Source organism: Lacerta agilis, chromosome 15 (assembly GCF_009819535.1).
Source record: "Lacerta agilis isolate rLacAgi1 chromosome 15, rLacAgi1.pri, whole genome shotgun sequence".
NCBI classification, from domain to species: Eukaryota; Metazoa; Chordata; class Lepidosauria; order Squamata; family Lacertidae; genus Lacerta; species Lacerta agilis.
In genome coordinates this window covers 25063126-25085660 of record NC_046326.1, presented here as the reverse complement: position 1 = coordinate 25085660, position 22535 = coordinate 25063126, and the positions used below count along the sequence as shown (strand labels likewise).

At 44.1% G+C, this 22535-nt stretch overlaps 1 protein-coding gene across 11 annotated transcripts in view; it reads left to right on the top strand.

The window, feature by feature from the left end:
* Nucleotides 1-22535, top strand: part of NTM (neurotrimin) — an 816980-nt gene that overhangs the window by 773547 nt on the left and 20898 nt on the right. For all 11 annotated transcript variants that reach the window (XM_033171377.1, XM_033171387.1, XM_033171386.1 and 8 more), the window contains 3 exons: nt 16748-16882; nt 17943-18063; nt 20999-21150. In XM_033171377.1, the coding sequence (XP_033027268.1) occupies nt 16748-16882; nt 17943-18063; nt 20999-21150 (408 nt within the window). The remainder of the gene's footprint in view (nt 1-16747; nt 16883-17942; nt 18064-20998; nt 21151-22535) is intronic.

Sequence of the window (22535 nt, the reverse complement as noted above, 5' to 3'; positions counted from 1 at the left end):
CAACGCAGTGGGGAGGACGCTGTTGGAAGGGATCATCTATCATTGATAGCCACAAAGTTACTCTTGCAGGCATTGACTCTTCCTCTTCCTTCCTCCTCCTCTTCCTCTTCCTCTTTGTATACCACTCTTCACGTGAAGAGCACAGGGCAGTTTAGGCAGGGCACAGTGGTTGCAGGCAGGGCGGGAAGAGTCTAAATGCCAGATAAAAGAAAGGACTTCTTCACATGGTGCATAGTTAAACTATGGAACTCAATCCTATAGGAGGCTATGATGGTCACCAACTTGGATGGCTTTCAGATTCATGGAGGAGAAAGCTATCAGTGGTGATTAGCCATGATGGCTATGCTCTGCCTCCACAGTTTGAGGCAGCAGCATTTCTGAATAACAGTTGCTGGAAACCACAGGAGGGGTGAGGGCTCTTGTACTTGAATCCTGCTTGTGGTTTCCCCACAGGCATCTGCTTGGCCACTGTGAGAACAGGAAGCTGGACTAGATGGGCCACTGCCCTGATCCAACAGGCTCATCTTGTCTTCTTACGTTCAGTGAATTTCCATGCATATAAAAGAAAGGGTTTCGTAATGAATGTGTTTCCTGTCAAAAGGGCACCAGAGCGGGTTGGAGGGGGTGGTCAGGAGCAAGCTTTTTGCTGATTTACTTAAGTTGCTTGCTAATTGCTCTGCTGCAGCCACTTGCGTTCTGCTTGGCTTCTTTGCCTGACAGCACAAGTTATCATCTGCTCTCTCGGAGGCTGGGCTGCTCTCGCCAGCTGTTGATGGTGCACTGCCAGGTTACAGCCGCTCCTCCCCCAGAATGCACTGGGGCAGCCGTCTCCTGAACCTGCCAATCCCCCTCCGTTCAGGGAGGCCATTAGCAATATGGATGGAAGCAAAGCATCCCGGGGCTATACAGGTGGAGGGCTGGGCTGGCTGTAGGAGGTGGGGGAGCAACAGATCCTGGACTTGCTGGAGAGGTTTTAAAAAGATGATTGCTCATGTCTGCTCAGAACCACCAGTGGAGTGGAGCGGGTGGAGGCAGCAGAGCTGATTCTTTAGCCATGTGCGCTGTTAAATTTTGCTGAGTTTTGCTGAAGTCCTTTTTATGCTGCAAAACTGCCTACCAGGGAAACTCTCGGGGGCAAAGGCTTGCTGTCAGATCTGCTTTATTCCTTTGCGAGATTTTTTTTAAAGCTCTCCACCCCCTAGGGAACTCTTCACACGTTAACGTCTTTTGCTGAGGAACCACTGGGGTGGCTGCTAAAGGAACCCTGCATGTTGCAGAGGATTATGGGAGAATGCTGTCAGGAATATACACAGTTCAGGCAGGGTGCTGTTGTTGGACCTCCAGCATTCTTTGAGCAGAAGAGTAGGGGATGCTGGAGGAATCTGATCTTTGCAAATTCCGTTGTGAACTGACCTGATCCAAACCTCCTGGCTTCGTTTGCAGATTGGAACATAGCTTCTTGCAGTTTGAATCCATTGTTTCAGGTCCTCCCCTCTGGAGCAGCAGAAAATGAGCTTGCTCCACCTTCCATGTGCCAACCCTTCAGGTATTTGAAGATGGCTGTCATTCCATCTCAGTGATCAGTTCTCAAAAGTATCTGCTCTTAAATGCCACACCATTCCAGAAAGTAACCCTTTACAAGGCAATGTGAATGCTGAATTTGTGTGTGAAGAGGGAGAGTGGGGACATGAACCCAAGCATGCTACAGAATTTTCTACCTTGAATTTCCATAGATGGTAGTGGTCTATCAGTCTCTAAATGAAGGTTGCCCTCCATCACTGATCTCCCTGAGAAAGCCATAAGAGACTTCTAAGGAACCTAGAACTCCCTGCTCCGCACCTTGGGGATAAACCACTGTTCTGGAAAGTGTGCTTGTGTCCCCAGGAAAGGAAGACTTCAGTTTTGTTTGAGGTTTGACACAGGCTTTGATTGCAGGCAACCTGTATGTGGAATCCAGGCAGGCTGAGGGCCAGAGGAGCATGGCAAATTAGCACAGCTGAGTAAACCAGCTCATTAACCTTACACCTCGCTCTGTTGTCTCGGCTAACAAGTGCTTTTGTTTGTGGATTTTAGAAGCTGCTTTTAATTAGGTGAGGTCTGAGTGATTTACAAAATTAATCCCCATGGAGAAGCACTGGGCATTTCCCTGGCATTGCCTCTAGAGAGTGTGTGGCATAAGAAAAGAAAAAAAAGGGAACTTGTTTAAGGTTCAACCACAAAGCAAATCTCATTATTCTCGAGAGTGGGAGGGTGTTGGGTGAGTAGCAAACCCAATGTGATTTATATAGGTATGGGTTTTTTTTTTTTTAATCAGACAATACCTCTGAGGGTAGGGGGTGATCCCTGCAAAGTTTGTTTTCAGGGCTGGTGCCCAAAGAAAGAAATCTTAGGGTACAAAGACTGATGTATGGAGAAAATCTCAATGCCATCCATTGCCCTGAAGACATCTAACATGGCAGATGTGCTGTTGGAGGAGTACTATTGCTTTCCTCCATTTGTTCTGGTCTCTTTTTTTAATGGTTTCCCTTATATTGGAAACAATGGGAGTGAAAAAAGAGAAAGAGAGCTACGGTAGATCAGCTCCTGTGCTGGTCTAAATTTCACCCCCATGTGAAGGTGTATTAGGGTGCTTGTGTGACTTTGGAGAAGCTTGGATCCAATCCATTTTCCCATCTTCCCTGGCATGCCTCCAAACTGCCCTAACAAGTCACCTTTGGGGCCCAACTCACATCAGAGCTGTAAACCTGGTTGGGCCAGGTTGTGGAAGTTGTCGCAGTGCTGGAGAGGGTCAGGGGATATGACTTCACATCCCTCTCTTGGATGTCAGAGCTCTGTCTCTAATCTTCGGAAGTAAGCAGCAATGTATCCTGTGACCCCTGGGAAATCCTCCCAAGAACTTTAGGACTGCACCCATAGTAGGGTTGCCATATGTCCTCTTTTTCCAGGACACACACTCTTTTTCATGGGTGGAGTCGTCATAGCGATCCATAGTTAAAAGTAGAAGTCGGCAAATGTGTCCTCTTTTTTTGCTCTTCAAAATATGGCAGCCCTAAATTAGTTGCACATGTTCTAGCTGATCACGTGATTCATTTATTGATTAAATCTACATTCATATCCAAAGGAGAAAGGGGAATAGTTTAGCTAGTGCAGCAGCTCAGAACAAATTAAATGGTCCCTTCATGATAAAGCATAGAACTGATACCCTAAGAAGCTCCATTGGATACCTTCCTATTTTCCTAACATAAAAAATGGCGGCCGCAAATAGTTGTGGACAGTTATAAATAAAGCAAACACCTCTAGTTCCGTGGATCCAATTTTCATTTTCTATATAGCAGCATAAAGAGTATTCACTAGGCTGTAATTAGATGTTTAGCATTGGTGTCATGTAATGCATTATTACTATTCGATAGTATGCCAAATAAAAATGACTAAATTCATATTTATATGCAAGTTTGTAATACACTTTGTAAGAAATTCCTTGTTGATTCAATTAGGATTTTAAGTTCCAAAACTTTCAGAAGCACCTGTCAATTATTTGACTTCTTAGCCCAGCCAGTGACATTTCTGGCTTAGCCCTGTAATAAAACAGGAACCGAGTAAGATATATGTGGTCAGTGTTGCTTTCCCGGTATTGTTTCAGAAAGTGCAAAACAGGTAGGTTCACATTTACATGCAAACTGAATCAAATTTCCCTCCCAATTCATGGTTTCTGAATTAGAACCCATGACAAGCTGGTTTTGCATGTGGATAGATTTAAAAAAAACAAACAAACATGGGAGTACCTTCAAACATGTGAGACACACACACACCCCAGCAGTGCTCTTTTTCTAGAAAAAGGTTCTGGAACTCACCACGACACCTCCCCCATTCTCTCACAATGGCAATGGCGCCCACCAGAGAAGTGCTGGAATAGATTTCTAGCGAGTTCCGGCTGAAAAAAGCCATGCCCAGCAGGGGCAGATTTAGGTCACTGCAAGCAGTGTGGTCGCACTGGGGATACAACCAAAAAGGGCAACTTCTCAGAGATTCAAAAATGAGGCATGAAGGCTCTTACAGGGTCCTAGAGTCCTCCTTCATCCTTCTCAAAGCTGGGCAAATAAATACTTACTGGGTTTCAGGAAGGAGGTGGGAGGGCTCTAGGACCCTGCCAAAGCCTCACACCTACTTCCCAAAGCCCGGCTTAAGCCAGCACCGGACTGGGGTGGGGGTGGGGAGTCACATGGCCTCGCACAGGGTGACATATTGCCAAGGTCCACCCCTGCCCTCAGCAGTCCAAAATGGCTCAGTCTAGCAAAAGCCGCACAATGTGACCACTGTGATATGGGTTTTGCCTGAGAAGAATAATCCACACCCCCCAAAGGACCATTCCCCCTTATTTATTTATTTTTATTTATTTATTCAATTTATACACTGCCCTATACCCAGAGGTCTCAGGGTGCTTCACAAACAAGACCACAACATATAAAACCAAACCAAAAACAATAACCCAATAAAAACGAATGAGCCACATTCTAAAAGGGTATTGGGTGTCAATAAGATCAACCGAAGGCCTGGTTAAAAATGAACGTCTTTTTGTCTGGCGCCTTTTCCTTCGCACAGCCAATCAGAACAAGCTGCATGCCCAGTCACTCAAATCAGCTGCAGCAGAGCAGAGGTGGGATCTCATTCCTGTAGGTGAATCAATAGTCCTTTTTTGTGCAATTAGCCTATGAATAGGGAATGTGTATTGGATGAAAACTGGCTCTTGCCTGTTCAATTTTCCAGCTTGTATTATATTACTATTATTATTAATAGTAATAATAACATCGGCTGCCAGAGCTGGCCTTCGCAGCCCCAAGGAATGAGTGATCTTAATATTAATGCCTGCTGTATTTCAGCCCCTAATTGTGCCCTTTTAGAGGGATCCTTTTAAAAGTTCACAAAAGCTGTTTCAACGAGGAGAAATTGAATGAGGCCTGATCATGACAGCAGGGAGCTCTCGGGAGAGTCTAGCGAGCTGCAGCTATTAAAGTCTCCAACAGAATGCTTTGCCTCCGGTGGTAAGAGAGAAGAGTCTTTGGAACCATTTAACGGTGGTTTGCCAGATTCAAGGATATAGGAAAGTGGTGTATGTACATTTTGCACTGAAAATAAATGTGAATTTGAGGGAATGAGCAGTAGGGATTGCCTTGTCATGGCCTCATGCAAAGACTCCAAAGCACAGAATAACAAAATCACATATCTTCCAAGTGTCCCAGTTTTCCAGGGACAGTCCCAGAATTATGGAAACCATCCTGGCATCCCTTCTGGAGCAGCAGAAAACAAGCTTGCTTCATATCCCATGTGACAGCCCTTGAGATGTTGAGGGAGCCTACCACACCTTCCCCTTCTCCCATCCCTGCACTAAAATGAATACCAGTTGCTCTGGGGGCCAAAGACAAGAGAAGGCTGTTTGTTTTACAGTGCTGGCTGTGGGTTTCCCAGAGGCTGACCACTGCAGGAAGTAGGATTCTGGGCGAGATCAGGAATCTGGTCTGATCCAGAAGGACTCTTTTGTTTGTATGTTGTTTACATTAAACCCAAGTCATGCTACTGTGCTTATTCACACCCATTACTTGCTACTTTTCTCCCCACTTTCTTCATCCCCCAAGTATCAAGCTTTAAATCAGTGTTTCCAAAACTTGGGTATCCAACTGCTTTTGGATGACAGTTCCCATCATCCCAGACCACTGGTCCTGCTAGCTAGGGATGATGGGAGTTGCAGTCCAAAAAAACAGCTGGGAAACACTGCTTAAATTGTAGGCATAGGATAAGGCTACCAGTGGCTGCTGGCCATGTTGTCAATGCCCTGACTCCACTGTCAAAGGCAGCATCCCCCTGAATACTCGTTGCTTCTGGGGACCACACATGGGGAGAGTACTGTTGCGCTCAAACCCTGCTTGTGGGCTTCCCATGGGCATGTGGTTGGCTTCTTTAGAACAGGATGCTGGGCTAGATGAGCCTTTGGACTTTTCTTACATTCTCATTTCTCATGCTCTCCTCCTTTCCCTTCTGCCTGCAGAGCAAAATTACAGCCTGGCTGCACATAGGAAAGGTTGTTGAGTGGGCTCAAGGAGGGACAGGGCAGGAGGTTCAGTGGATGTTGGCTTCCTGAATGTATTGGAGCATTTAAAAGTGATGTCTCAGGGTGCTTGTGGTGTTCGAATGCCAGTTGATATCTATATGGTTCTGCTTACAGCATATGTTCTGGTGCTTAATATATAACAGTGATGTGCGTAAAGCGGCCAGAGGAGACAGTGACTCATCCATCCTGGCAATCTGTTAAGGCAAGGATAAAGTTTGTTTTACAGGCCAAAAGGTATTGAAGATGATCATGATTACATTTAGCCATTGCTGCATCTTGTGGTAGCAAAGTCCATTGTGAAGAAGTGTCTGAAGAAGTACGGTACTTTCTTTTCTCTGTTCTTGCTCTCCCAACTTTCGGCTTCATTGGATGTTCATGAGTTACAGCATTATGAGAGAGGGAGGGAAACTTTTCTCCATCCTCTTTCTCCAAGCCATGCAGATTTTTTTAAAAAACTTCTATCACATTGCCTCTTACTCAACTTTTTTTATAAACTAAAAAGTCAAAAATGCTGCAACCGTTCCTCATAGGGGAGTTGCTCCATCCGCTTGATCATTTTGGTGGCCCTTTCCTGGACCGTTTCCAACTCTGCAATATCCTTTTTGAGGTGAGGCAACCAGAACTTTGTAGAGTATTCCAGATGTGGTCACACCATAGGCTTGTATGATAGCATTATGTATAACAGCATTGCAATCTTGCCGATTTTATTCATAATCCTTTCCCTTGTGATCCTTAAATGTTACAATGGATATAACACAGCAAGGTATGCCTTTTGTGGGAAGGATCCAAGAGAGCATCTCGAAACTCACTCAATAAAAGTGGATCATAGTGCTCTTCTGATCTAACATACATTGTGCTCTTCTGATCTACCATAACAAATCCACTTTTTAAATTAAAAACAAAGAAATAGATTTTCTTATGGTTTGCAAACTGATGGGAAAATGCAGTGCAAAGGATAGGATGAAGGATAAATGAGACGATGAGTGCTCATTGTCATATAACTGCCCCATAAACAGATCAGTGCTGACTCTCTGAGACAAGTGAGTGGGACTGAGCAGCTGAATCATACCTAACCCAGAATGACCCTTCACAGAAGACAGTCCAAAGCCAATTTAAAAGATCCATATGAATGAAAAAAAAATGGGGCTCTTTTTGTTACTATGCAGGCAGCTGACTGGGCAGGCAGTCACACTGCTCACCTGGCCATATTCTTCCCCATCCCGAATGTAAACGATTCAGTTGTGATACCTGCATAGCAGGGTGTTGTACCAAATGACCTGTAGGGTCAGTTCCAACCATAAATTTCTATGATTCTATAAAGAACAGACATAGTCTAAGCACCCCATAAGCTTTGTGCAAGTGAATCAGGATGAAAACTGAATAAGCAGGATGTCTGCAGGCAGGGCTGGATTAACCATTAAGCAAAATAAGCACATGCTTAGGCCATCAAGGGAAGGAGGGCATGACATAAATTTTCCATTGCTGGATTTACCAAGGGACCATATGGTGCAGCTGAACCAGGTTGCATAAGAAACGCTCCCAGGATAAATGAAAAAAAAATACATGCATATATATAAACAACAACAATGTAATGATACAGATTAATTATATACGTTTTATTGTTTTACACACACACACATTGAATTATTGGGGGGGCACCAAAATCTTTCAAGTGCTTAGGCTCTCTAAAGTAAGGTTACCAGATTTTTTTCCCAATGAATCTGGGGACACTTTTCAACTTTTGTATGGGGACTGATTTGTAAATCCGGGGACGTCTGGTAAACTTACTCTAAAGGACTTAATGTGGCCCTGTCTGCAAGTACCCTGAGATGCTCCTGTGCTACCTCCCCAAACTCTCTCCCTTCTATCCTATAGGTAAATAAATGCATCTTCTATGTGCCATCTGCCCTGGGACCTTGGAAAGCATAACCTCCTCTGTGTTCTGTTGCTTTTTTTGCCAGAGTGCATGCTGTTATTTACAGATTGCGTTGACTTAACCCCTGCCCCACTCCCTGGGTCCAGTCTATTTGTTTCCTCCATTCCTGGTGGTCGCTAATGCACAAAATTTGTCTCCGAGTCTCTCAACAAGGCTTCCCATTATAAATAGGCAAAAAGAAGAAAGAAAAGGGACAGGGCTCATGGAGCGTTGTGGTTCAGCAATTACTCTCAATCTGTGCCTTCCTCAGTGGAGAGATAAAATGGCTGGTAGCATCCAGCAGGGGATGCTGCAGAAAAGACTATATTAAATCTCATTTTATAGGGGCAAAGAGGTGTTGGGAAAAGATAATAATGTATTCCGCAGGCTGGAATCTGGCAAATAAACATCCGGCTTGGAACGGGATCCGTGTTTTATTTGCTAGGCGGTGCACTTAAATGGTCTCAGCTGGATTGGGATTTTAAAAAGCTTTATGGCTTTAGATTTTATTTACTGCACTTGTGTCCATCAAAATACAGCTTTACTTTAAAGTGTTTTGGGGTTTTTATTTTATTTTATTTAATGGAACAATAACATCACAAAACTCGTAAGGAAATCCCCACTCCATGTACTTTCATACAGGGTTTTTCCCAAATGAGAGTCTTAATTTCATTTTTTTTTATTTATTAAATATATATTCTGCCATTCATCAAGAGACCACAGGACAGTTTACCACATAAAACACAACATACATAATATAATAATAATAAAAGGATGAGGGAGACAAATACGAGAGAGAGAGAGAGAGAGAGAGAGAGAGAGAGAGAGAGAGAGAGAGAAAGAGAGGTGGGTTTGGAGAATTAGATGCATGCTGTTTGTTTATCTATCACATTTATATTCCAAAACAAAATAAAATAAAAAATTCCTTCCAGTAGCACCTTAGAGACCAACTAAGTTTGCTCTTGGTATGAGCTTTCGTGGAGCTCAAGGTACTGTCCATCGTTCTCATCCTTTCCATTTCATTCTCACAACAACCCTGTGAGATTGGTTAGGCTGAGAGGTAGTGACTAGTCCAAGGCTATCCTGTTAACTTCATGGATGAGTGGGGATTTGAACCCTGGTCTCCCAGGTCTAAATCCAGAGCTCTAAGCACTACGCCACGGTGGTACAAGATGTCTCTCCACAAATACTGTGCAAGTATTTTTGTAGATGATAGCATGCTACTTGATAAGGACACTGAAAGAGTAGAAATTGCTGGTGCTTTTTATTCCCTCCGTATCTGGAACAGAAATCAATGCCGTTGCTTTTGTTTGTATGCAATCATTACATAATTGATCACCACCACCACCCATTTGCTTTGTGCTTCCTCTGCACTTAAATGAATGGTGTGGAATAGCATAAGGATAAAATAATCAAGTATGTAAAAATTCTGCCACAGCAAGATGAATGATGCAGCTTTTGTCAGAAGCCAGGCTGCAGCGGAATGGAAACAGTGCTGCATGGAAATCGATGGCACCCTACATCTCTGCTTGTAGAGTGCAACTATGGTGTACACAGATTGTACACTCATTGCTTGTGAATAAGTGCATGAGTGTACAGCTGAACCGTCTGTACAGATTTTGCAACATGACCCCTGCATAAGCTGGAGCATGTTATTGGTTCTTGCTTTGTTTCAACTATTTGTAGTAAAGTATTCATTCAGCTGAAAATGGAAAGGGTGCCAGAGTGGCTTCCAGATATCAGTACTGCCAGCCCTTGCCATCAGCCTTGTAGTTTAAATGACAAGACACAAAAGGAAAATGGACTGGGGAGGCAGGAGGAGAAAGAAAGAAAGCTCCTACACTAGTTCTTAGTAACAATCAGCTGGAATGGAGATGATTCAAGGAGGAGAGGAGCTAATAGTTGCTGGTCTCTCAGCTGAGCCAGTGGGGAGACCCTCTGTTGTAGCTAGGATGGAATAACTGCTGGTAGATCACAACACTTCTAACCTCTGTCCCACTACTCATTGGATTGATAGTTGACTCTCCATAAGCCATAAAACCAGACACCTGGAGACTAGCTTTTTCTTGACGCTGGCATGTGATGTGGTGTTCATTCTGTCTTCATGTAACTATTAACATGGATCCGGCTTCCTTCTTCACCTATAAACATTCATTGAAAGTGTGACGGTGGTGGGCAATCCATCTTTTGCCCCCTTTAGCCACCCTGACTCCAAGCACAGCAGAGTGATTAAAGGGTGCTAAAGGGTACCAAATCCATCTTAAGTGACCTTGAGCATGTGCCTTTAGCTTTCCCTGCTGGGATCATCATTCATTCCATGTTCAACTTAATCTGCGCTATCCTGGAAGAACAAAGAGAGAGAAGGGAAGCTTTTAGTGCTGAACTTTCCTGCCTCGCACTCAGAGATTTTTATTATTATTATTATTACCCACATGATCTGGATGCTTGACAGTTTCCATCTTTGTGAATTCTGGTCCTGCTCTTGAACTAATGTGGGGATTGGAACACAGTTGTCCAGAGGCTTCCCAAAAGAACCAAAACAATGATTGGTGTGTGTGTGCACATGCACAATCGTATCCTGCTGTCTTCTACTTAGAGTAGACCCATGGAAATGAACGGACCTAAGTTAGTTGTGTTTATAGCTAAACAAGCTATAGCTTAGGGCCCCACTCTCTTGCCCTCCCCCAATATACTTCTTCTTAATTGTATTTCAGTTCAACAGTTACTTTGATAAAATACATATTTTGTTATGTGCAAATGGCTTTAGATACCTATTAGGTCCATAAATTACCATATAGCATAGATTCAACACAAAAAAGCAGCGACAATTTGTTGTTGCCAAAGGACAGCTGGACATATAAAGGGCCGTATTACCTTCAGTAGCTTAGGGCCTCAACAAACCTAAATCTGGCCCTGCTTGTGTCTTATTAATTTCAGTGGGTCCCTGTGCAAAAGTGACACAGGCTGGAAACAGAGTGGTCTATCCACCCCTGCCCACAAAGTGACTTTGAAGTCTGTTGTGTGCTGACAAAATCAAGCCCAACTCCCTTTTACCTCAGGAACAATCCACACCCCAGCAAGGAGGTGTGTGGTGCTTTTCCAGCTGCTCGGGATTTTTGGCACACGCTCCAGTGTGGGCTATACTCGCTAAATGGCCTGCATCCACTTGAGGGAAGAAATTCAGTTCTTTGTTAATTAGGAAGCCAGCAAGCTTTTGTTGCATATATATATTACAGAGAGAAGTGAAATTTGTGCATGGACTATATTCAGGCTCTTGGCTGCATATTCACTTTATCAGCAGAACACACTGTTCTACTGGGACGCCGATTCTAGGTCAGCCATAAAGGGATCCTTCCCCCATTTTCATGTGTGTTTATTTCGGTGTATTCAGGGCAGCTCTTGGAACACAAAACTGCAGGGGTTTTTTTCTTTTTCTTTCTCCCACCCGCAACCCCTCCACCCAAACCAAAGGATATTGATTTTGGAGTAATACCTTCCAACACCGTGCCCTTCGGTTATGCTGGATACTGATGAGCTCAGCATTTTCTCCCCCAAAGCTAAGGGAGGATGCTAAGGGAATCCCAGAACTGGGAACTCAGAGGCATCTGGATGTTAACAATTCATCATCACGGCGATAGGGAAGGCACAGGTTGCATAATGATACATCAACAAGTCTCAGCTCCTTTCAGGCTTCTAGGGAAAGGATGCTCTAAAAAGTTCATCTGTGAGGTAGAAGAAGAAGAGTTTGGATTTGATATCCCACTTTATCACTACCCAAAGGAGTCTCAAAGCAGCTAACCTTTTCCTTCCTCCCCCACAACAAACACTCTGTGAGGTGAGTGGGGCTGAGAGACTTCAAAGTGTGACTAGCCCAAGGTCGCCCAGCAGCTGCATGTGGAGGAGCGGAGACGCAAACCCAGTTCACCAGATTACGAGTCTACCGCTCTTAACCACTAGTGATTGTCATGAGTGTACAGAAAAGGAACATGCTGAAGGGTTATGTCTATGTGCATATAGCAGAGGGCAGAAGAGTCTGAGGGGCAGACTGAGGAAATATGCAATTTCCTTCAAAAGCTGCTGTCACAACTTATTAGTCATTTGTCAGTATGAGAAAGGACTCGTTTTGTTTTGCCACAACCAGCTAGTGCAGCTGCTCTTCAGGAGTTTTTGAGGCGGAGGTGTAGGTGTTTGTGGAAGATTTGGAATGTGTGGGACTCCTCGGAGTTGTTGTTGTTGTTTTCTTGAACTTCAACCCCCACCTTCCTTTTCAATTCATTGAGTGAGTCCCCTGAGTAGGAATAGTGCTGTGTCAAAAACAAACAAAAAACAAACTCATCTTCCAATTTCTTGAAAATGTTCTTCCCCTGTGAAAGAGGCTCCAGTGTTTCTGCTTTGTTCTCAGAGCATGTTATAATTTCCACAGAAGTTCGGCGCATGGTTTTGAAATTGCCTTGTGGCAGCGAAAAAACCTGAGGGTGGTGTGTGCTTTCTTCTCTCTTTCCAGGAAACATTGCACCAGAATCTGCCCAAACTGGATGTTGTTAAAAAGATTAGGCAAATTCATGGAGGAAAAGGCGACCAATGGCTACTAGCCACAATGTCTATGTTCTACCTCAGGGGTCAGCAAACTTTTTCAGCAGGGGGTCAGTCCACTGTCCCTCAGACCTTGTGGGGGGCCGGTCTGTATTTTGGAGGGGGGAAAAGAATGAATTCCTGTGCCCCACAAATAATCCAAAGATGCATTTTAAATAAAAGTACACATTCTACTCATGTAAAAACACACTGATTCCCGGACAGTCCGCAGGCCGCATTTGGAAGGCAATTGGGCCGGATCCAGCCCCCGGGCTTTAGTTTGCCTACCCATGTTCTACCCCCACTGTCAGAGGAAGTATGCCTCTAAATAACAGCTGCTGGAAACCAGAGGCAGGGAGAATTCTCTTGACCTCAGGCCCTGTTTGCATGTTTCCCACAGGCATCTGGTTAGCCACTGCGAGAACAGGATGCTGGAGTACTGACAGGCCTTTGGCCTGACCCAGTGGGACTCTTCTTGTGTCCTGGCTTTTTGCGCTTCCTGATCTGAAAAAAAGCCTCTTAGGAAAAGTTGCCTCATGATACCTTTCTCTGGGTTTTCGCTGAAGCCTGGGCACCCAGGGAAGCTGCAGAGCACAGGCCACCGCAGAGATGATTGGTAGAAAGCACACCCACAAACACCCACCAGCCACCTCAAAAGTAAATCAGTCATAACAAAAACCCTGAAACCTCATCCATGAGAATTGCACCAAAGTTTCCAAATTCCGAAAAGTTGACTTTAAGCAAAAGGTTAGTGGGGAATAAAAGAACAATGTCTGAATTTGTGTATGGAAGACCACAGGGGGCAGTGACTATTTCTGACTTAAGTACATCCATCCAATTTATTCATTTCTGTGAAAGACTTGGCTGAGAAGTTAACTAAGTACCCTCTTTTAAAACAATTCTCTGAAAAGGAAAGCAAGGCTCTTTCTGTTACAAGGGCTCTTAATCCTTTTTCCTTCCAAGGTAAGGAACAAATCATGTTATGGGAGACATGGGGGTTTAATAAAGGACGGTTACATATTCAGAAAGCATGCTTAAGCTGCCCACATTTATAGTAGGGCGTTGTCTTGAAAAACCATTGTTTTCAATCTGCAGCCTTCAGAAAATAAGATCACATGCCCTCTAACATTTTTCTGATGAAAATAGGGATGTTAATAATAATAATAATAATAATAATAATAATAATAATAATAATACCCTACCCATCTGACTGGGCTCTGGGTAGATAGATAGATAGATAGATAGATAGATAGATAGATAGATACTGTATATTACAACATTAAACAGATGCCTTCAGATGTTTTCAAAATGTTGTATAGTTACTTATTTCCTTGGCTCGGGATTCACTTAACTCCATACCCTCCAACATTTCTCTGATGGAAATAGGGATGTCCTAAGGAAAAGCGGGACATTCCAGGATCAAATCAGAAACTGGGGTGGCTTCTGTAAATCTGGGACTGTCCCTGGGGGGGGAAAGGGTTACGTGGAGGGTCTGTGATTCTTCATTCTTTGACAGGAGGGCTCTAATAATATTACTGGCGTGTTTGGAAGAGAGAGTGGTCTGGTGCATGGGGCTCACCCCATGGGAGAGACAGAGTCAAAGAGGCACTGCTAGACATGTTTGCACAGGTTATAATTTGGGGTTGCAGCAACCCTCTGGGGATCAGTAGGAACCTTTGCTTTATCAGAGGTGGGGAAGACAGCTTTTGTATTGTTGCTTGCCACCCCCCACCCCCACCCCAATCTCTGAGTGGTGAGAGATTCAAAGGGTTCCAGGCACTTTGACTGTGCACAAGGACTATGGGGGGAAAAGAAGAAGAGAGAGATGGTAAACCATAAGGTACTTTGAATGGATTTTGTTTTGTAAGCCTTTTCAGGAACTAGATATAATAATGTTATATTGTTATGCATTGTAGTATGAAATAAGTTTGATTTGTATTCTGATTTGTATAATAATAACAACAACAACAACAACAACAACAACAACAACAACAACAACAACAACAACAAATTCCTTTTCAGACAGTAAACAAAAAAGGGGGGTTTCCAGGCACTTACCCAGAGTTTGTTTTCCTTGGAAAGAGGGACAGCAGAGACATTGAGGACTTTCCTTCCTGCTGGCTCTGTGTCTCTCCAGGGGAAGGACTTGGGGACAAATAGTTCAGTAACTGCTTGACATTTCCAGCTTCTGATTCCCCCCCCCCCGGAGCAGTGCAGACCCCTCTCTCTCCTCCCCTGATAACAGAGGGGAGGCCCCCAGTGGGTGCTGCTGGCCCGTAGCAGGAGTTCACAGAGCTCTTGCGGCAACCAGGAAGCCTCAAGGAGTAGCTGCCTCTGTACAGTATGCTGTTTGGGGTGGGGGTGGGAGGAGGAAATAATCAGTAATGGGAAGGCACTGGTGAATGCAATGGCAAAGAGGGATTTCAGTTCCCATCATGGTCCCTATGCAGTGTCCTGGCTGGCAAGTCATCTCTCACAGCTGCACCCCCCCCCCCCCAGGAATGTATTTGAGATGCACCCATGTGCTGTAAGGGTACTGTCGTTTATAAGAGGACTGCAGAGAAGTACAGCTCTCACTGCAAGATTTTGCATGCCCCTGGGTATTTGCAGAAGGGCATTTTGTCTTCCTTTAAAACTAGCTCAGTCCCTGTTTGGGGGGGCACGTTATATGTGTGTACTGTGTCTCCCCCCCCCCATAAAACATTCTCACTGCCATTGCCGTCCAGTTCCAGAAACAGCTGTCCACAGCTAATTTATTTCCTAATGCTGCAGCAATGTTAATTTATAAATTACACTGGTAATTCGAGCTATTATTAATTTCAGATGGTGTAGGGCAAGACTAATTAAAATATGACACCAATTGCCACACATATGTACCAAGGACTAACATTTAAAATTAATAGGAATATTAAGTGTGACACCGGTCTCAGAGATGCTCTGCTCAGTAATTACAACACCCAGGCTGCAAAAGATTTGATAAAAGGAGATGCGGAGATTTAAGAGAAATAAATAAGACAGCTCTATTTATGTCTCTCTTCCTCCTCACCCTTCTGCCGTCCTTTAAAGGGATTGGTAAAGTTTCTTCCTTCCTTTCCCCACATTTCAAAATCAAACTTGAACTTTCCAATTTGCAAAAAATAAAATAAAAAATGACTCACCATACCAAAGGTCTTTTAATGCTGATATAATCTGATGGTTTTGCAATTGGGGGGAATGTCTGAACTGCAAATGCAATCCAGTTTGAAACTAGTTTATCTCATTGTACTTTATCCCAAGACTGCATACTTACCATACATTTAAAGCACATAGCTTCCCTTAAAGAATGCAGGGAATTGTAGTCTGTGAAGGGTGCTGGGAAATGCAGCTCTTTGGGGTTAAATTACAGTTCCCAGGATTCTTTGGGGAAAGCCATGTGCTTTGAGTGTATGCTGTGTGCACAACATTTGAGCCTTGGGAATTGTAATGTATTGGGGTGTTTTTTTTGGGGGGAATTCCTTTTGATTATCCCCTTCATGACATCCCAGTTCTTGATATTATTGAGGTGGTGGTGGCAACCATGGCAGTGAAACTGGTGCAAAACCAGTTTATGTCTGTACCTTAGACATATCCCAAGTACTGGCACCGTGGACCTCTATGGAGACTCTCGCCTTTTACCAGATGCCCCCACCACTGCAGAAAAGCACTCTTATTTCTTTTGATAATGTGTGTACAAATGCATGACTCAAGTCTGCTGAAGGGGGTCATCAACGTAAGCTAAATGAGGCTAAGTACTGTATGCACTTTGATTCGGCTTGAAAGCCATGGACCGGGGATTTCTCCTCTTGACAGTGAAGGGAACTCCCTGCTCCCAACACACATTTTCAAAGGAGCCAGCGGGTTTGGTGTCTTCCGCACGTGGATTATCAATGGCAGCCTGCCAAGCTTGGCTGCCTACCACCTCATTTATATATAATGCTCCTTTCATCCACATCAAGATATCCAGGCAAACAAATGGAAAGGATCGTTTTAAGGGCTGTATCTAGAACTCCCATCAGCAGCACTAGTGCCAGGTGAAAGATGCATGCCTGGAGGAGAACATTACGCACTGTTTCTAGGTATCTCACCAGCCACATTGTCCCGCTGCTTAGTCAAGGTTGATGCTTTTCTTTCTTCTGCAGCCGTGGGATTCATGAGCGAAGACGAGTACTTGGAGATCACCGGCATCACTCGGGAGCAGTCAGGGGAGTACGAATGCAGCGCATCCAACGATGTCGCCACTCCTGTTGTGCGGAGAGTAAAAGTCACAGTGAACTGTGAGTATTGGGTAGGTTGTTGCAGGGCAGGGTGTAGGTTGCTGCAGCTTAGCAGTAGTGGGGGGGGGGGGTTTGCTGCTGGAAGGATTTCCACAGTCTTTCTTGGTGTGTTCTCTGTGTTTCCTTGGCATATTCTCTGTGCCTTTTAATGCCTGCAAAAGATGAATTCACAAGAACATATGAAACTACCTTACATGAAGCTGGACAAACTTGGAACTTTCTGAGTTGTACCCAATTTAGTGCTAAGTTAAAGTTATGTAGCAGTATACTTGTTTCACTGACAAAAAACAACAACACGGTTTTGTGCTAGCAGAATGTCGTTGTACACAAGAATGCATAACCAGATTGCAAGTCACTTTATTGCACAGTGGATTGACCATTCTGTTGCCTGAGTTCTGCTAGTGCAACGGTTGTGTTGGGTTCCTCTGTTGCAGAACACTAAAACTCAACCATCCACTAAAGAATGTTATATATGGTGCCTTGCATGAAAAGTGCATGCTTTGCCTTTGAGCTACAGACCTACATTTGTTGCACCACAGTAAATTTCCCAAAAGGGGGCTAAACAGTAACATGGTAAATTGGGAGCATCTCTTTCTAGTGAAATCCCAGCAGAAATGATGCTGCCTAGGCCAAATGCCCAGTTCACCCAATGAATGGGTCACACTTGTCTGCATGCTTGCATACTGATTTACACACATACCCCACATTTCAGAACTCAGACAAGTGCACACATTTCTTCATTCACACACAGGTAAGTCTGTATTCAGTTAGGCATACACATGTGTTTGTTGTCACATTCCTGCATGGACTTGCATGCATTTGCACACACGAGCATTCTCAAAACACACATCTTTCACTAACAGGACTTGAAAAGTAGCAGAGAGTTGAGGGTGCATTGATCAAGTGGGCAGGAGTTAGAAAGTGGAACTGTGTGGGCAGTGGTGGTTTCTAAGAGCTAGTTTGGAACTGGTTCCTTTGAGAATGTGTGTAAAATAGCCAAAGCAAAGTGATTTTCCAAAGCCACAGAGAACAACCCCTCAACTTGTCCCTTTTTCTACAGACCCGCCATACATCTCAGATACTAAGAACACTGGGGTGCCGGTGGGACAAAAAGGCATCCTCCAGTGTGAAGCCTCTGCAGTTCCATCAGCTGAGTTCCAGTGGTACAAGGATGACAAAAGGTACTTGAAGGATTAGTTGTAACTGATGTTAGGATGCATCAGCGGGACCTGTCCTCACCATCACTGCATCATAATTTACTTGCTCTCTTAGAAAGCTGACAGCCGCTCCACCCTATGCCCAGTCAGCATGGTGCTGGTGGGGTAGATGAGCACATTTCTATGCAGTCGTTCAGTGACTGAGTGTGGATAAAGAACCGGGGCTAATTTTATGGAAGGATGAATTTCGCTTTTAGTTTTCCTCTGTTTCTCATTTCACCAAATTTATTAAATTCTGTTTGTTCCCCTTTCCATAAATAGGGTAGCACATATTTTCTATTAAAAACTCTTTGCACAACAAAACTCATTCCCATTTCTGTATTCTTTTCTCTTTCTGAATGTATTTTCAATGCAATTCCGGTTAACATATATGTGCCTGGAGGCAGGGAGGCTATGGTCATTATTATATACATTTCCTCTACTATACATTGTTTGTACTCTCTCTCTCTCTCTCTCTCTCTCTCTCTCTCTCTCTCTCTCTCTTCTCAGAGAACTTCAGTGCAAAATTTTAAAATGGGCACATTTTGGAATGTTTTGCTCATGTTTTGGTTTGTAAATTGTTAATTAAGTAGGATCACAATGAAATGCAAAGTGAACAACCATCTGTTTATGTTTCAAAGCAGGGGGATTAACTTCCAAACTTGTAAGAGAATCTGCTAGCATTTGTCCAATGTTACCCTTAGCTTTGCTGTCTTCAATTCCTGCCTTCACACTCACTTGCCACTTTTGCTTCTTCCACCCAACTTCTTCTTATCCCCATTGTCAACATTGAGACCATCTGCACTATATGTTTAAAGCACTATGGTACCACTTTAAACAGCCAAAGCATCCCCTAAGAATCGTGGGAACTATAGTTTCTTAAGGGTGCTGACAATTGTTAAAAGAGTCCCATTTGCCTTACAGAGTTGCAGTTTCTATCGTGGTTTAACAATCAGTCGCCCTTGCCAGGGAACTCAGGGTAATGTAGGGGGGGAATAACAACTCTCAACATCCTTCACAAACTACAGTTCCCAGGATTCTTTGGTAGGAGCCTGGAATATTTAAGTGGCACAGTACTACTTTAAATGCAGGGCACAGATTGGGGGCGGGGGTCTTGGATTGTTTGCTCCTTAAAGTTAGGGACCTTTTCCGTGTACGCTGCTCAGCAAAGTAGATTGATGGCACTGAGTTAAGAGTAATAATACCGCAAGCAAGCGGTAATCTACTGCATGTGGCACAGCCCCTTCACCCCAGTATCCTCATCTGTGTGTCTAACATGGAATTATGCTTAATAGCAGTCCTCATTGCTGAAGTTCATTAGTACAGCAAGGCTCCACTGTAACAATTCCACCCCAATTTGTGAGTGAGACTTACTTATCAGATTTCCTCAGACAACAGAAGGGTGAAGAATCATTCCTCTGCTTGTGTAATTCCCACAGAAATCCGCAGACCTTGGAGCTCTCCTCCGCTAATTATCTCCACAGTGCAGAGGTCCATTGAAAACACAAATTTGGATATATTGTCCATTTGATTAAGGCATTTGTTTTAAGTTGCGGATCGTGTGGTGAGCTTCCAATGTGCTGTCAGTCAGGATCAAAAGCCAGGGCAATAACATAGAGCAAGAGGCTGTGGGGAAAATTAGCTGAGCAAAGGACACACACAAACAAAGCCACACACACATTGTCTTTTTCTATTAAACAGCATACAAGAGTATCAGGGTGGGGGGGATGAGGTACCAAAGAGGGGAGACACAGGCTATGGGGGGGGGGGGGTTAACTGTAGGGAAAAACTAAAGTGTCTTACATCTACCAAACATGCTCAGCAACCTCATTTCATTCCCCCAGCAGACACTTTGTAGAGTTCTTCAGCTGCGTCCTGTTCCTTTGCCTAGTGTTTGTTCCCTGTTGTTTGGATCTTCTTTAGTTTAGAGAAATGACAAATAAGAGGAGATTTGATAGAAGTGTGTGAAATAAGGCATGGCATGGAGAGAGTGGATAGAGAAAAGTTTCTCTCCCTCTCGCATAACACATGGACATTCAAGGAAGCTGAATGCTGGAAGATCCAAGACAGACAAAAGAAAGAGCCAGTGTGGTGTAGTGGTTAAGAGTGGTGGACTTGTAATCTGGTGAACCAGGTTCGCTTCCCCGCTCCTCCACATGCAGCTGCTGGGTGATCTTGGGCTAGTCACACTTCTTTGAAGTCTCTCAGCCCCACTTACCTCACAGAGTGTTTGTTGTGGGGGAGGAAGGGAAAGGAGAATGTGAGTCGCTTTGAGACTCCTCTGGGTAGTGATAAAGCGGGATATCAAATCCAAACTCCTCTTCTTCTTCTTCTTCTTCTTCTTCTTCTTCTTCTTCATGCAGCACATAGTTAAACTATGAAACTCGCTGGCCCTGAGACCTCTTCCCTCCCTTCCTACTACAATCTGATTTGAAGGCCCTTTCTAGTGTAGCATTAGAATTCACAGTCCCATCCTTTGGAATTCACTGAGCCAGTGCACGTTGCATTGGAATTGTTTATCTGTGCTGTGGACAAATCAATGGCGTCTCCTTAAAAGGCAGCTGGCAAAGAAATCTTCTGCCTTGAGCTGTTTGTTCTGGCAGGATCTGCAAGGTGGAGAAGGAAAGGACGCTAGAATCCAGTGATCCCACGTCATGAAAGTGCTTCTCAGATCCAGATAAATGGCTTAGATAACCCATTCCAATTTTATGTTTTCGATGAATTCTTTCCATAGAAGGGATTGCGTGCACCCAAAAATGGCATCAGAATTGCCCCCTGGTGAAAGCTCAGATCTACTTATGGTGCTCGAATGCAGTCAGTTATAGGCAGCAATGCAAGCTAACTCGGTTGGCTTCCATCCCAGACTTTTCACCATTTCTTGGTCTTCCTCTTTTATCTTTGCTATCTCCTGTTATTTCAGGCTCATTGAAGGACAGAAAGGGTTGAAAGTGGAAAACAAGGCCTTCTTCTCCCGTCTGACTTTCTTCAATGTCTCTGAGCAGGACTATGGAAACTATACCTGTGTGGCCTACAACCAGCTAGGAAACACCAATGCCAGCATCATTCTGTACGGTAAGTAAAGCATGTCCTGGTATTCTAGTGGGATCATATATGGTCAAGGAGATGTGGGAGGGGTGGACAGGTGAGTTAAAAAAAACCCCTCTCCTTTCAAGTCTGGGAAAGATGGGGGGGCTACCGGACTCATGTTCTACACATGGGCTTCCCTTTGGTACCAAGTTGACCACTGTAGTAACAGACTGCTAGACTGGGGCAACATACACCCCATACATTTAAAGCACCATGAAACCACTTTAAAGGTTCCCCCAAAGAATTCGGGGAGCTGTAGTTCACTAAGAGCATTCAGAGTTGTCTGAAGACCCCTATCCCCCACCCTCAAAGCTGCAATGCCCAGAGTGGTTTAACAATCAGTCCCCCCCCTCCCAGGGAACTATGGGACTAGTAGCTCTGGAACAGGGGCCTCGTAACATCTTCAAGAATTCTTTGGGGGAAGCCTGGACTGTTTTAAAGTGGTATTGTGGTGCTTTAAATGTATGGAGAGAATGTGGACTTTGGTCTGACACAGCAGGGCTCTTATATTTTCTGCCACAAGGGCTGAACAAGTGCTGCATCCATGACATTTATTAGAGTCATGAAAAACTAGCCTCCCTCCTTAGCATCTTATCCTTGGGATGCCCCTGGATAGGCAACCAAATCTTTACAAATTATATTTACTCCTAATGTTTAGGAACATAGGAAGTAGCCTTTACTGACTCAGATCACTGGTCCATCTAGCTCAAAAATGTCTACATTGACTGGTAGCAGCTCTCCCTTGGCTTCAGACAAGGGGCATTACTTACCCTACTCAAATTCACCAGGGATTGAACACAGGAGCTTCTGCCTGCAATGCAGTATCTCTACCACTGAGCATCTTTCCCTGGCATCTGCAGTTGTCAACAGCTTTCAGGATGTGGGGCTTCTGTCAAATGCTACTCTGAAAGAGTGGGACAATAAATGAGGTGGACTAAGCCACCAGGGTGATACTTGGGGAAGGTTATCACTTCCTAATGTGGCAAAAGTCAGTCCAGGATTTTTTACAACTCTGCTGGTTCCATAACAACTTCGACTGTCTTCAATTGTATTGGGCAAGGGCTTCATTATTCTACTTTTCTTGAGTCAACTTCACCCTCCTCTTCACTGACACATGGACTTCGTTACTATGGATGTAGAAAACCATCCTGAGAAGATAACCTTCCCTGGAAACTTCATGGAAGTTTCACCCCCAAAAAGAATGCCAGTATCCACCTTGAATTCTGCTTTCTGTGGGATTCTCTGGCACCTTACACCAACAAACCTCTTCATTCCACCACCTGAAGTCGGTATGAGGAACCGTTGGCCTGTCAGGTCTTGCTGGACTTCAACTCCCATCAGCCCCAGAAAGCATGGTCTATGGCCAGGGA